The 15,622-nt window shown below is 41.2% G+C and overlaps 1 protein-coding gene across 1 annotated transcript; it reads right to left on the minus strand.

Moving 5' to 3' along the window:
- Window positions 1-527: 527 nt before the first annotated feature.
- GSTA4 (glutathione S-transferase alpha 4) lies at window positions 528-15,213 on the minus strand. Its single transcript, XM_043591652.1, has 7 exons — window positions 15,084-15,213; window positions 13,977-14,085; window positions 9,714-9,765; window positions 8,228-8,360; window positions 7,210-7,351; window positions 4,702-4,833; window positions 528-1,131 (listed from the first exon to the last, which is right to left on the minus strand). Exons 2-7 carry the CDS (start codon window positions 14,061-14,063, stop codon window positions 1,009-1,011), a joined length of 669 nt encoding a protein of 222 aa, XP_043447587.1. The 5' UTR covers window positions 14,064-14,085; window positions 15,084-15,213; the 3' UTR covers window positions 528-1,008.
- Between the last annotated feature and the right edge of the window lie 409 nt (window positions 15,214-15,622).

Here is a 15,622-nt window from a genome sequence, read left to right on the forward strand (position 1 = left end):
CGGTTAAGCGTCTAACTCTTGGTTTCAGCTCAGGTCATGATCTCACAGTTCATGAGTTCAAGCCCCTCATTGGGCTCTGTGCTGACAGTGTGGGGCCTGCTTGGGATTCTCTCTCTCCCTCTCTCTCTGACCCTCCCCTGCTCTCTCTCTCTCTCTCTCAAAATAAATGAATAAACTTAAAAAAAAAGTTTACTTAAAAATAAAAAAAAAAATAAAGGAGTATTAATAAACAGTACTTTTAGTTTTGAAATGCAAAAAGTTACCAGTCTACAAATAACCATTTGGGTAGTAAGAAGATAAATAATATATATTTATATTTTCATATACATGCATCAAATACAACTGGAGGGATATACAAATGATAAGTGTGTTTACCTATGGGGAACAGAACTGGGTAGCTTGGGGGCAGGGCTGAAAAGAACACTTCCAAGTCTATACCCTCTTACGCTCTTTTGATTTTTGAACCATGAGAGTGTGTAATAAATTCCAAACAAATTAATTAAAAAAAAAATTCTGGCAACAGGGCAATGATTTATAAATTCTTTATTTTGGCTAATACTGACTGCCTTCATTACTACCACAGACTTATTATAGCAGAGAGGAATTATTCACTAGATATTCTGTTGTTATCAAACACTAAACATTAGGAAAAGATTGGAGGGCATTTAGAATGGGATAAGGAAAGGAGAAAAGAAGCTCAGAGGAGAACATGAGGTCCTGCCCATCCTTGGTATTCAGGAAATGAGTAACCACATCAGATCTAACTTAAATGTCAGCCTCTTCAAAAAGGTTTTCAGAAAAAGGTCACTTAACAATTATTCACTGGACAAAAAAAAAAAAAATCAATGATTCTAAAAGAGATCTTGACATGAAAGACCCAACTGAAGAACAATCATACATAGCACCATGACAGAGCTGGGATCGCAGTGGCCCAGCATCAGTGAAGATGCTATTGTGGAGACAGCAATCTCTAGGGACTAGCTCGCACTCACAGATGGGTGTGATGTCTTAGGGCATAAAGATGTTGTAGACGGTTCTCACGTAGATGTCATCTGGAGGAGGCTTCTTCTTGCTGCCAGGTTCAAGGAATTTCTTAATTGTAGGGATATTACTGATTTTCACTGTGAACTCCTGAAAAAGGAAAACACAACAATTCAAGGTTAAAAGCAAAGGTAATAAGTTACTGTGAAAATACAGTTGTGCAAAATGGCCCATGAAAGTTTTTGCAATACATATTTGTTACAGGAACCCAAGCAGAAGTGTTGGTGTGACTATTTACAATCTCTGCCCACAATGGCTGGGATCTATCCAGGCTTTATTCACGCAAACTCAGAGCTCAGACCAAAATGTGAATTCTTTTCAGACATAGAAAAATAAAAAAGATACTTAGATTAGGATTATAATGCTTGCTTAAAGAGAAAAACGGAAGGAAAAATCAGTACCTTAAATATACTATTCTACTCAGAGAAAATGAATGAGTCATTTGAATAAAAGTATTTAAAAAAGTCATCATATGGCACAACTGAAATTCAGCTTCCTTGGACTTGTTTTACTCCTATTAGCAAATGGATCCTCTTTATGGCTATGAACGGGAGACGGACAGTAGCATTTTTTACGGCCTGGGGTTCAGACCCCAGATACCAGATATTTACGGAAATCATATTTTCCATTCATACAGTCAAATCTTACCAATTCTCAGTAATTGAGAAGAAAAGTCTATTCGATCTAATAAAAATTTTGAACCATATGAAAAAGTATATATCTATCATATATAATTATTCTAATAAAATTTTTCAAAGAGGTCATTTATTCAAAAAGTTACTATTTATTAAAAGTTAATAATATACAAAGCATAACCTTAAGCATGCACACAGAAATACAGAAACATACATACATATTTCACTATTAACAAAAGCTAATAATTATGTCAATTAAAGCTATGTAAATGACAATTTTCTCTTTTTATTCCTTATTTTAACTCTTTATATCATCTAATTTCAAATACTATACTAACATTTGGAAACTTGTTCTATAGGATTTATCATTTAAAGATTTACCTGAGATTCATATTTGTCACATATAATAAAACTTTTGTGACATCTGACTTTTATGCCCTTTAATCAATGCAGGAACGATCCTCATTTCAACTTAGATCTGGTGTTAGATTCTAAAGTCCTTTAATACCAAGGGGTCCCTGGGTGACTCAGTCAGTTAAGTGTCTGACTTTAGCTCAGGTCTGGAGCCTGCTTCAGATTCTGTGTCTCCCTTTCTCTCTGTCCCTCCCCTGCTCATGCTTGGTCCCTCTCTCTCTCTCAAAAAATAAAATAAACATAAAAAAAAGTGTTTTAATATTGATGCCCAATCTCATCAGAGATTAAAACTGTATTTAGGTGCAGCTGCTACGGAAAACAGTAAGGAGGTTCCTCAAAAAATTAAAAATAAAAATACCATACAATCCAGTAATTCTACTACTGAGTATTTATGCAAAGAAAATGAAAACACTAATTTGAAAAGATATATGCACCCCTGTGCTTATTGTGCTATTATTTATAATAGCCAGATTATGGAAACAACCTAAGTGTCCACCCATAGATGAATGGATAAGGAAGATGTGGATATATAAGATATGTATTTATATATATACAATGGAACACTACTTGGCCATACAAAAGAATGAAATTCTGCCATTTGTGACAGCATGGATGGATCTAGAAGGTATTATGCCCAGTGAAATAAGTCAGAAAAAGACAAGTATCATAGGATTTTTCTTATATGTGGGATCTAAAAAACGAAACAAGCAACAGAAACAGACACATAAATAGAGAACAAACTGACAGTTGCCAGAAGGAAGGTGGTGGGGTGGGGGTGGGATAGACAAAACGGATGGAGTGGGAGATAAAGGCTTCTAGTTATGGAATTAATAAATCATGGCAATGAAAGGTACAACACAGACAATATAGTCTATGACACTGTAATAGCGTTGTATGGGGACAAATGGTAGCTACACTTGTCATGAGCATAGCATGATGTGTGGAGCTGCTGGGTCACGGTGTTGAAACTAACATGGCATTGTGTGTTAACTATCCTTCAATATGGAAAAAAAACACCTTGACCCACGTTTCAAAAAATTACATTTATACAGATGTACCTGGGGTTTAAAAATAAGTCGTTAGTGTCATGGATGGAAAATGCCAACAGGTCCCTGAGTTATTTCAGGGACCTACTGGTATGAAAGTCAGGTTAAAGAATGTTCGCCCCTGTGTCTACAAGAGGAAATGAACAGGCAGCTAAACAATATAATGGCTACTGGCTTGTTGAAGACTTCTATTCTTCTTTTCCAGGTGTATGTATTTAACTAGGGTTGTTGTCCTCGTAAGTATATCAAAGTGTATTTGCTAGGCTTGGAAAAATTATTATCATTTTTTAAGAAGCATTGGAGATTTTGGAGATCTAGTGTATTTCTCTTCACTTTTGGTAAATTAGTCAAATATGTGCCCATTTGGGTATATAAGGGATTGGCAACCTTTTCCTATAAAGGACCAGTTAGTAAATATTTTAGGTTTTGCAAGCCATATGGTCTCTATCAGAACTACTGAACTCTTGTGGTAGCACAAAAGCAGCTGTAAACAATGTGTGCATGAATGAGCCATGGCTTTGTGAAATTCAAACTTTATATAATTTCATGTGTCATGAAATATTATTCTTCTGATGTTTTTTTTCAACCACTTAAATATGTAAAAATTGGGGTATCTGGCTGGTTCACTTGGAGGAGAGTGTGACTCTTGATCTTGGGGTCATGAGTTCAAGCCCCATGTTGGGTGTAGAGATTTCTTAAAAATAAATAAAACTTTAAAAAAAAAAATGTAAAAACCATTCTTAGCTCAGGGACCATACACAAACAGGTGGCAGGGCTGATTTGACCCGGAGGCTGCAGTTTGCCAAACCCCCATATAGAGGAAACCCACTGGACCTGGAGATAAAAGGCTAAGGTCCTAGACAGAACTGAGGCTCACTAACTAGGCCATCTTGGCTGCTGACTTCTTGACCTTGGGTCTCTATTTCCTCGTATCTACACCAAAGGTTCTGGATGAGATTAGTTGTTTAAAGCCCTTTTCTGCTTTGAAGTTCCATGATCAGTCTTACCAGAATAATACTGAGGAATAAGTGGAGACACACACAAGTCTCTCCTTGGATTTTCCAAGAAGGGGAATGTATGGTGGGAACTCTCTAGAGTGATATTCAGCGAGCCTCTTACTTGTTTTCAGAACTCAGGCTGGGACATTTCCAATTCAAGAGCACCTATTTCTGAAAATCGGGAGCCACATCCTGACAAAGAGACTGTTTTTGGTGTTGACCCTGAAGCCCTCCTGTCAGTATATATACAGCACGGACAGATGAGGAACGCCTCATCCCTGAGATTACCCCTAAGGCAAGTTTGTTAGCAAACTGTGTATGCGATATTTTTTCAAGAGCATAGTTATGGGATAAAATTTAGGTAAAACTGCTTTCACAGATACGTTATCTTTCAGCTCGTAAGATCTGGGAACCAGAAAAACCATTTCAAGTTTCTACTTTCATTTCATCTTACTAACTAGAATCTAAAAAAGGACACATGCACCCCTAGCCAACCAACTAACAGACATTGAAGGAAGGAAGGTCTAAGAGATCTGAACCAATCTTCTAAAACACAGTTTTATTTACCTGGAGGTGAGGAAATGCAGACAGGATATTGGGGATTTTCTCTTCTAGAGCCAAAATGGTTTGGAGTAGAATCACGTCCGCAAGGCTCAGCTGGTTACCAACGAGAAACCTTTGCCCATGATCCCTTAAAACCTGCAGGATATAAATGTTTTGCATTGCTAACAATTCTTTACACAGAGAAACTGATGAAACTATTGAATCAGTGCAGTATCTCTGCATATAAGTAATATCAAGAGGAGGATCCCTATATCAGAGAGAGAGAACACACAAAAGGTGTAGACACAGAAGTACTATTAAATACCTGCTTTATATCAAACACTGAAAAGGGGAAGAAAATCTGAACTCTAGATTTAGCATCCAGTGCTTTAAAAGGACACATCTATTCCATAAATGTATCCTACAGAAATGATTAGAGGTGACAGATGCAGGAGGCTGGGGGATGTCATGTAAGTCAGCAACAGGTCCCCTCCAAGGACTCTAATCTCACTTGCTGACTCCGTATTTCTACAATCATGGGGACCTGCAGTCATCAACTAGACATGACCATAAAAAAAGCAGGTTTCCGAGGTGCCTGGGTAGATTAGTCCCTTAAGTGTCCGACTTTGGCTCAGGTTATGATCTCACAGTTCATGAGTTCGAGCCCCACGTCAGGCTCTGTGTTGACAGCTCAGAGCCTAGAGCCTGCTCCGGATTCTGTTTCTCCCTCTCTCTTTCTTTGCCCCTCCCCTGCTCACAACCTGTCTCTGTCTCTCAAAAATAAACATTGAAAAAAAAAATTTTTTTAATTTTTTTTTTTTTTAATTTTTTTTTTTTAACGTTTATGTATTTTTGAGACAGAGAGAGACAGAGCATGAGCAGGGGAGGAGCAGAAAGAGAGGGAGACACAGAATCTGAAACAGGCCCCAGGCTCTGAGCTGTCAGCACAGAGCCCGACGCGGGGCTCGAACTCATGGACTGTGAGATCATGACCTGAGCCGAAGTCAGACACTTAACCGACCAAGCCACCCAAGCACCCCAAAAAAATTTTTTTAGTAAAGCAGGCTTCCTGTCACAACTTCCAAGACAGAGAAAACTAAAAGCACAAGGGCTGATCTTGACTCCTGTTGTGAGGGCAACATGTTGCTTCAGAGATTCATAGGGATAGATGATGAGGAGGAGGAAGCAGGAAACAGTGGTAAAAAAGGGAGGGATTGGGGCGCCTAGGTGGCTAAGTTGGTTGGGCGACCGACTTCGGCTCAGGTCATGATCTCCAGGTTTGTGAGTTCGAGCCCCGCGTCAGGCTCGGTGCTGACAGCTCAGAGCCTACTTCAGATTCTGTTGACTCCCCCTCTCTCTACCTCTCCCCTGCTCACACTCTGTGTCTCTCTGTCTCTCAGTAATAAATAAAAGTTAAAAAAAAAAAAAAAGAAAAAAGAGAAGAAAGAAAAGGAGGGATCTCCTTTGTAGTGAACTCTTGGATGCCCATAAGTGAGTATGAATGCATGCAAGGTGTGTTTGGGAGGGGGGGGGGGTTGGGGGGGGTGTCAGACAGGGGCTCTACATACAACTCCCAATCAAGTATAGCTACTGGAGCCAGAGTGGGAGAGCACAGTGAATCCAGAATTGCAGTCAGAGGCCAGGGTTCCCAATCCCGGCTCCCCACATTAGGCATGTTGTTCAGTCTCTCTGTGATTCCATTCCATTATGTGTAAAAAACAATAAAAATTAAAAAAAATAAAGCTAAAAATTTTTAGCTCATGTATGTATTAGGAGCTGACTCAGTCTGGGCCATAGGAATTTAAGAACCAGCAGTGACCTCTCACCAAGGCACCTCTTCCTCCCTTGTCACACCACATTTCTACATTATCATATTTTACATTTGCAAAGTGCCTGTGGGTGAGAGACCATGAAACCAAGTGACTGAAAAACCCAGAGAATACCTCTCCTTCTTAAATCTAATTCTACAAAGATGGCCAGAGATTTGCCAATTCCGTACGTTTACACTCTCTTCTTTTTTTAACAGAAACATTTAAAACAATTGCTCTTAGTTGAGAAAAACAGGAGTCTGAAGCCCAGGAAAGCAGATATATTAACAAGATGAGGAAAATAACAAAACAGGAAGCAAAGAGAGCAAAGGGGAGAAAAATAAAACAATGGTCTTCTCATCATACCAAACTATCAGGTAGGATGTTGGTATACAATGGCCCTTCCCCAAATGTTCATGGGATGAAAGAAGGTAGGAATTAGGCAGTTTCTGCTTTTCTGCATCTTACACAGGGTGGGCACCCGGTGAACAATAATGCGCACATGTGGTGAACCCATGTTTTTTCCAGAGTAACATGGTCCAAGTAGAACCTGAGGGGCTTCAAGACACCCTGGCTTTGCTCTGACAGCTACTGTCAGCTCTCGGGAATCCCCGAGGTTAGTCCAGCAGGCTCCCCTTTCCACTGCCCAGCGCAGAGCGGGGCGTCAGTGACAGCTCTCTTGTAGTCTGGTCATGCTGTGTTCGTGAGTTGCTCTGCCACCTACCTTTTCAAACACAGGAAAGTATCTAATTATAGCCTTCTGGGCCATGTTAACCACTTCCTTTTGTTGATCATCTGGTTTTAGGAAAGGATGCATGATAATCAGTTCCAGCAGATCTAGCGTCCCCTCCACATACATGTCAATCCTTAAAATAACAACAAAAAAAAAGTTATCTCAGTTTCCCCTTTTTTGAACTCATCGGCTTCCACAACTAAGAATTCAGAGTGCTTTTCTCTTAAGGCTCTGGCAACTTAAGGACCCGGGAGCATTTATCTATACCTGGCTCAAGAGCAAAGATGCAAAGCCAATTTTAGCTGTAATTCAAAAAAATCTGTCACAGATCAGAAAGCAAATAGCAATGACATCCCCCTCTCCAGGGACCCTAATTGTCTATCCTTACTCCAGAACCCACGCTTGGTGTGGGTGGAATTTCACATTTATAAAAACAGTGGCTATCATTTATGGAATGCTTGGTATGTACCAGGCGTGGTGCTAAACACTCCACCCAATATTTCATTGAGTCTATTATCCATATTAATTGGCTTTCATTATCAGGCATATGATATTAATATATTGTATAGGATACTTGGCAGGACCGTGGAACTCAGCATTTTGCCTTGGATCACGCATCTTAGAAGGTACAACGATCAGGCTTTGAGTTCAAAAATATAATCCAAATTATAATCAAGGTACAGTATTCCTGACCTTGAATGTCATAGCAGCCTCCTGTTCTTAATACTCTGTGATATTAAATTTGCAAGAAACGTAAAAAGCAATATCAAAGCATTTAAACATGTTGAAACCTGAAACAATCACACCCCAAATAGAGGATCTAGTATCTGAACTCAATTCTTCTCTATTGTTTTGCCCAGACTCTCTGTGCTGATTTTCCAACTGGTTTTTGTTCCCGGTTTACTCTAATGATACAAGACATAAAGGAGACGGGGCGTGCTGTAGAGACTGCTAATCGGCTGAGGTCTCAGTAAGTGACAATCGAGAACACTTGAGAGGGCCATAGTACAGGGTTCTCTCCTTGAGATCCTTGCCAAACAGGTGGTGCTTCTCTGCTATGTAGTGAAGGATGCTGCGGGTCTGCACCAACTTCATCCCGTCAATTTCAACCATTGGCACTTGCTGGAACAGCAGGTGGTTACCTGAGAATGGAAGCCCAGAGTTAAAACTGATCTCTTCCCTGTCCCCCAACCCCTGAACATGCCCTATTGAATGAAAAGGGACGGTGGGGCCAGAGCCTTGAGAACAGTGGAAAGCTCCCTGATGACAGATGACATCAACTTCATGCAGGGTAGCAGACTGAACTGCCAAAGAAGCCTGAAAACAAGCCCTGTTCAAAACCTTCCCTTTTCATGTTCACACCAGCAAAAGTGCCCAACAGTCATGACAAGGGGCGGGAGAGAATGTGGGGAAGATATTTCTCCAGAGCTGCACTGGCCAACCCAGTCAGTAGTCAGTAGCTGCATGTGTCTAGTTAAACCTACACTTAAATTAATCAAAATTTTGACAAATTTAGGATTCGATTCCTTAAGCATGCTAGACACATTGCAAGTGCTCAGTAGGCACGTATGGCTAGCGGCTATGACACCAGACTGGGAACAGAACATTTCCATCACTGTAGACTGTTCTATCGATTGCACTGCTTTAAACAATCTGATCATAAAACCTACGTCACCGACTGAGACTCCTGTGTACTCACCGGGCTTTCTGTTCCACAGCCACAGACCACATACTACCAAGTCTGCTGTCATGGATCAAAAACCAACCACTTGCTGTTTTCAACAAAAACTGTGTCAAACACTTTCCATATACTAAGCCCTGGGGAGAGATGCAAATGTAGGATACAGCCTAGCCCTCAAGGGGCTCACAGATTGGGGGTACATGAGTGTCTGGGGAAAATGATTACTCAACACATGCCTAGTGACATGAGGCCAGTGTCACACAGAAAGAGTGACATTACAGTTGGTCCCTCTCGAGGCAGCCTTCAGTTGGGTCTAGAGACCCTGCTGATGGCTGGGAGGGAGGCTACTTACAGAGTCACTAGGTATTCCTTATGGAGCCTGGGCATAGAGGGAGTGGGGCCGGTCAGGAGTTAAAGGTGGGGGGACTTTCACTGAATTCATTTCTGTTTAGTATTCACTGCAAATATGCGGCCCAGTTTAAATGAGGACTTCTGTTTGCATATTCAAGCAGGCACTGATGGCTCAGATAATTTGGAGCTAGGTGGGGAAGATGAAGAGGGAAGGTATGAAGGAGAGGAAAAAAAGCGGGAAAAGAGGGGGGCAGAGAGAGGAGAAAGGGATGGAGAAAGGCTGTTCACCTGATGGTTCACTCCCTTTAGCTCTCAGAGAAGAGCAATTTCAGCTATTTCCCCCCCTGGTGTTAGGATACTGTTGAGAGTTCAGTGTAAGCAGCATCTTTGACCTTCCACATAAATATCGGTTCTTAAAAGAAAAATCAGCATTACCAAACAGTTGTTTCACTTCCATACTCACCATCCTGCAACTTCTGTAACTGTTCTTTTGTTTCTAAGAACTCTTCATCAAACTAAATTAAAAAAAAAAGATATCCCCCATGAAGGCACATATCATTACAGGATCAGTACTGAAAATACCAAGTTAAACTGTCTCAGAAGCAGAAGGAGCACACTTAGCACCCACATCTTGGTTTCCCTGTATCACTAAAAGAAACCTGGACTCCTGGGAGAAAAGATTGATGCTAATACATCAGAAAGCAAGGAAGAGCTCAAAGACCAATGAGATATGGCAAAGGCAAAGGCAGGCAGGACCCTACCTGAAGGGGAGTCCTTAGCCAAATTAGGGACATTTCAAGCATCAGACGGGTAATGTCACTTAAGGATCATCACACACTCTAATAAAAAAAATCCCTGTGTCCTTAAGTGATGATATTCAACAAGGCAGAAGGAAAAGCTTTTTTTTTTTTTTTAACAGAAGAATTAGTGCTAATGATACAATTAGAAAATCACCAATTTGTAACCTACAATATAACAACTGATTCTGAAAAGGATCAAAATGGATGCTGAAATCACTGCCTTTCGGGGAACAGAATATTCAAACAACCTTAAAGTATCAGCCCACAAGTTAATTATGACAAAGGAAAAAAGCATCTTTGTGGTGGAAAGATTGGGAGATCACACCATCTATCTAACCAAGTGGTCAAACTTAGCTCCCCATTGGGGGACACTGAGACATTGTGTGCTTCCTGCTGTGACAGTGAGAAGGGCACAATAACACTGTAAAAAATACTGCCAGATCTAACTGCAAGGTGAAAATCAGGCAAATCCAGGACGCAGGGTATTCTGTAACAAAAATGGCTGAGACTCTTTCAAACCTACAGAAAACCTGTTTCCTTTTGTTTTGCCTGAGCATGCAACATCTGAGAACAGGTTCGAGGGATCCGCCTCTGCCATTCCCACTCTGCAGTCTTTACCACTTACCTGGCTCTCTTTTCCTAGACTAACTTTCACTTCCCAACTGAAAGTGTGAGCTCCATTCTCCAAGGACAAATCTTTATTTAAGAGATTGGACTTTAGCTAGGTAGCCCTCCTCTGATAATTCTTCTAGATGGAATTTGGTTACCAAGTTGTGTGGGAGTTCACGAGTCAGTTTCTCCTTTATACATTTCTTTGCAGTTTCCCTCCACACTGGCTGGAAGGTGGGTTCGGGACCTGCTGGGCTAATTCCTCTACCTCACCTGCCTGCCCACTGCGACTGGTCTAGGGGAGGTAGGTTATGTGACCCACTTTCTTTTTTGTAGAACTTACTTAGGGTTGGTTTTCTACTGCTGTCACCAAGAATCTTGACTCATACATAGGAGAGTAGGAGGCATGAGGTAGAATGAGGATTGGAAAGAGAGATGATTTGGGAAAAGATTATATTAAAGGTACAAATAAGATAACCATTGCAAACCTATTCAATAAGACAGAACTGCAAACTCAGAAGCATGCAGGGAAAAGGTAGGTGACATCAATAAGCCAACCACGTTCAGGTCACCGGACCAAGAATTTTTTTCACTATCTTCTTAACATAATTAGAAAACATATCCTGAGACAATGGGGGAATAATGGGGACTGTGATGAACAAGAAAGGACCATCTATGGTGGCAGTCCTTCCTTACTTAGTCAGACTTAGTAATTACTTGCCCTCTGAAAATGAGGGTCCAGTATCAATCAGATCTTCAAATTTCTCAAGAGAAGTCAGAAGTCAGAATTTGTAAATAAAAGTGATATCAACTCACTTAGAAAACTGTAAAACACTGTATGGTGAGTTATAATGATATGCAAAGAAACCAAAACTAAAACCAACCAAACAACACAAAACCGCAAACCCCAAAACCCTCATGTATCATCTTTGGAGGTTACTACGGTAACGCCTAATTATTCTGAAAATCGATTAAGAGACTATATCAAGCATTTACCTTACTCTTCCCATATGAGCTGTAGTTCAAAGTAATTAAATAGTTAAGTGAAAAACTACTCTTCAGAAAAGAAACACAGTTAATAAATTCAGATAAAATGATAGACAGAAATAGAAAAAGCACCATTTTGTTATCCTTAACAATGGTGATGAAAATAGCTGCTAAAACCACTAGTTGAGAAGGTGATGGAGGAAACTTTATGCATGGATCCAGCCTGATGTCACCGGAACGCACTGATCAAGCCGGCGTTGCTGAAAAGGAGACAAACATCATGCATCCCTTGATGTCGTATAATAAAAATATGCACCCAGTATCCCTGTGATGGAGTCTGATAGGAAAAAAAAAAAAAAAAGATTTAGAGATAGAAAGAAAACAAGGAGCCTGGATTTGATCATATCTCTGGGTCTAACTAGTTTACAGGAAACATAAAGAATAAAAGAATATGTTGAAATGAGGGTAAGTCAGTCAAATCCAGAATGGGGGAAATTCTACAGGGTAGTTTCTTCCACAAATAAATGGCACTAAAAACAGATGCAGACACTTAGCACTCAGCTGTTGGTTGCTAATACCATTTGCTAATAAAAGGGACCAGGGCTCCTTGGAAGAATACCAATTTCTAAGGCCAGGGCAAGGAAAATACAAGATGAGCCTGAAGCATCTTGTAGTGTCAGAAAGTAAGGAAGAGCTAAAGGGAAAAAAAGAAAAGGGAGGATGAAGTCATGTGCACAGGTGTGACGCAGGAGCCAATGTGAAAGAGCTAATGTCCAAAGTGGGACAATTTGAGCAAGAAAACATTATTGGATTATAACCCAAACCACAAAATAAATACTAAAGTCCACACTGATAAAAATAAATGATTGAATAGATAAATGGACAAGAAAAAACCCAAATCTCCCTTATGTAAGAATTCTAAACACAGATGCCGCCCCCTCCAGGAGGTAGAGTTTAATTCCCATCCTTTTAAGCGTGGGCTGAACTTAATGACTCGTTTCCAAAAAATAAAGGGAACAAATCCTTTTACAATGAAGAAACCTGGCAGACACCGTCTTAGCCAAATGACCAAGGTTAACAGCACCAGTGATATACTCATGTTAATATCAGCCCTAATATGATACAATGAGAAAGGCACTTGTCCTCTGTGCTATTCTTCCCCAAAACCCCAAACCCCAGTCCAATTATGAGAAAACTTCAAACAAACCTAAACTATGGAGAATTCTACAAAACACCTGACCAATACTTTTCAAAACTGTCAAGGTCATGAAATAAAAGACAGACTGAGAAACTGTCACAGGTTGAGACTAAGGAAACATAGTGACTAAGTATAATGTGGGATCCTGGAAGAGTAAAGGACATTATTGGCAAAACTAATTAAATTCAAATAGTCTGTAGTTTAGTCATGCACTAACGTTAATTTCTTAGTTTTGACATGATTATGTAAGATGATATCATCAGGAGGGACTGAATGGCTGTTATGGAACACTGTGTACTGTCTTCATAACTTCGCTATAAATTTAAAATTATTCCCAAGTATAAAGTTTATTTTTAAAAAATGCAGAGGAAATTGTTACAGATTTAAAAAATCCTGAAAGAAACCTAAGCAAATGCGATGTGTGGGCATGATATAGATCCAGACTGGAATAAACTTACTATAAAAAGACCTGTTTGAGGTAATCAGACTGTTAAGATATTAGTAAAGAACTGCTAATTTTGTTGGGTGGTATTATGGTATTGTATTAAAATCCTTACCTTTTAGAGAGAAAAACTACAATACTCCCACAAAACAAATGGAGGAGATGGATGAAACAAGATTAGCACAAAGCAAATGACAATTGAAAATGGGTGAGGGAAATTTATGCCAATGGTTTCCCAACCTTTGTAACCCACTAGAACATTTCCATAAATAAGAAACTAAAAGAATAGAACAAAAAGACAAAACCACTGTGGGCCAAAGCCTACACATATGCAGAGGAAGGCTGCCAGTTAGAAGCCATTGAAGAGGAAATTTACCTATAGCTTGTATAATTAAGAAAAGTTGTAACTGGCAAATTTCAGGTTCATTCCTCTTCTCCTTATTAATACTTCTTGGTGATAGATCAGAAGCCAATGATTAAGTAAAAGTGGAAAGTAAAACAGATTTCCATTAACCACACTCCATTTATAAAGAAAAACCCCTTTTGACTCAACCAAGGAATCTTCTGACTCAACCAAGCATGTCTGTGTTGGGTGGGGGAGAGGGCTAGAACAGGACTCCGCCATTTATGTTTTCCTCAAAAGTCTCAAAGTTGTATGGCAAATCTGTGAAGAAACAGCATAGAGGGTACCTCGACTCCAGCGGCAGCTAAAACCCATCTTACGGACTCCATCCGGCCTCTTCCGTTGGGATAGTGGAGCTTGGGCTTTGCTGCCATGATGGCCTTTCAGAAAAGGTTTCTGAAAAAAACAAATACGCAGCTCCTCGCACACAAGCAGTCTTATTTCTCTTATTTCGAGTCTTCAACCCCGGTGCTCACGGGCTAAATGAATATTCAGGATTTTGGCAAAGGAAGTCGGTTTTGCTTTTTGCTTTCTTTTTTTTTCTTTCCTTTATGACTGCGTTTTCGCTTACTCAATGAAAACATACCACCATTTTCAAATATTAAAAGAAACAACCACTTGGCTTCCATACCATTTCTATTTATGATCTCTTATTCTGGATCTTGGGAAGCTGGGGCCATTTGTTGTAAAGACATCCTAGCCAGCAGTACGGTACTTCACCGATTCAGAACATCATACACTTTGACCTTGAAAATCTTAAATTTCTCAAATTCGGTCTGGTGAGGCAAGGTGCGGAGGGCCGCGGAGAATTAATTATGCACTCTTTGGAACCCTTGCAAGAATTCATGTTTTCACATGCATCGTCATATGTGATTATTACAGCTATTGAGAGATGGGCCGGCCGAGCATTACTATTGTCTGCAAAATGTGCGTCGGTCTTCCAGCCTGCGGTAGCTTCCCCCGGGTCCCGCACGTCCCCCGCCACAGCTGGGAGGTGAGCCTCGGGCCTCGGGAATGCGCCCAGGCCACGGACTCGACCACCCGAGACTAGACTCCTAGTCTACTAGGACTGGGCTACTCCGGTCCCCGCTCAGCCCACGGAAACCCAAAGCTAGCCCACTAGCTAGCCTTCCACGGAAACCAGTGGGTTCGGATTCCGCAGAGCGGGTTAATAAAAATACGCACGCTGAGCCAAGAATGACTCCAGCCCCAGCCAAGAGGGCCACGTCTGCCCAGAAGGAGGCGGAGGCGCCAAAGGACGGGTGGGAGGGGGATGAGAAGGACTGAATGGGTGCTGGGAGAGAGTTGGGACGTACGGTGGAGGAAGAGACTCGGGGCCAGGGAGTGGAGGGCGAAGGGGATGGGCGGGTGGGAGCGGCAGGAGGGAGACAGACCTGGAGTCCGCTAGGAGCACACGGAGCCTCACAAAGCGCTCTGCCAGCTGTCTGCAGCGAGGCGGGACCAGCTGGCCGCTAGCTGGCGCTCCGGTGGGCGAGGCTGGGAAGTCTCACCAATAGAGACGGCAGTGTTTAGCATGCTCCACCCATCTGCAAGGCATTCTGGATAATATGAAGATAGTCCAAATTCGAGCCAGTTAGCGCCAGTTTTAGCGTTTTGAGGAATTAAGTAGACTTTAAGGTGTTAGTTAGATTAGGAATTTAGTTAAAAAATCCTTTTAGAGGCACGGTACCATTAGAGTGACTCGGCCTATGCGTAAAGTTAAAAATCTCTTTAGGTTTATATAGCTCGTGCGCGCCCCTAGCGCTTCGGATGTGAGGGCGATCTGGCTGCGACATCTGTCACCCCATTGATCGCCAGGGTTGATTCGGCTGATCTGGCTGGCTAGGCGGGTGTCCCCTTCCTCCCTCACCGCTCCATGTGCGTCCCTCCCGAAGCTGCGCGCTCGGTCGAAGAGGACGACCTTCCCCGATAG

This window comes from Prionailurus bengalensis, chromosome B2 (assembly GCF_016509475.1).
Source record: "Prionailurus bengalensis isolate Pbe53 chromosome B2, Fcat_Pben_1.1_paternal_pri, whole genome shotgun sequence".
NCBI classification, from domain to species: Eukaryota; Metazoa; Chordata; class Mammalia; order Carnivora; family Felidae; genus Prionailurus; species Prionailurus bengalensis.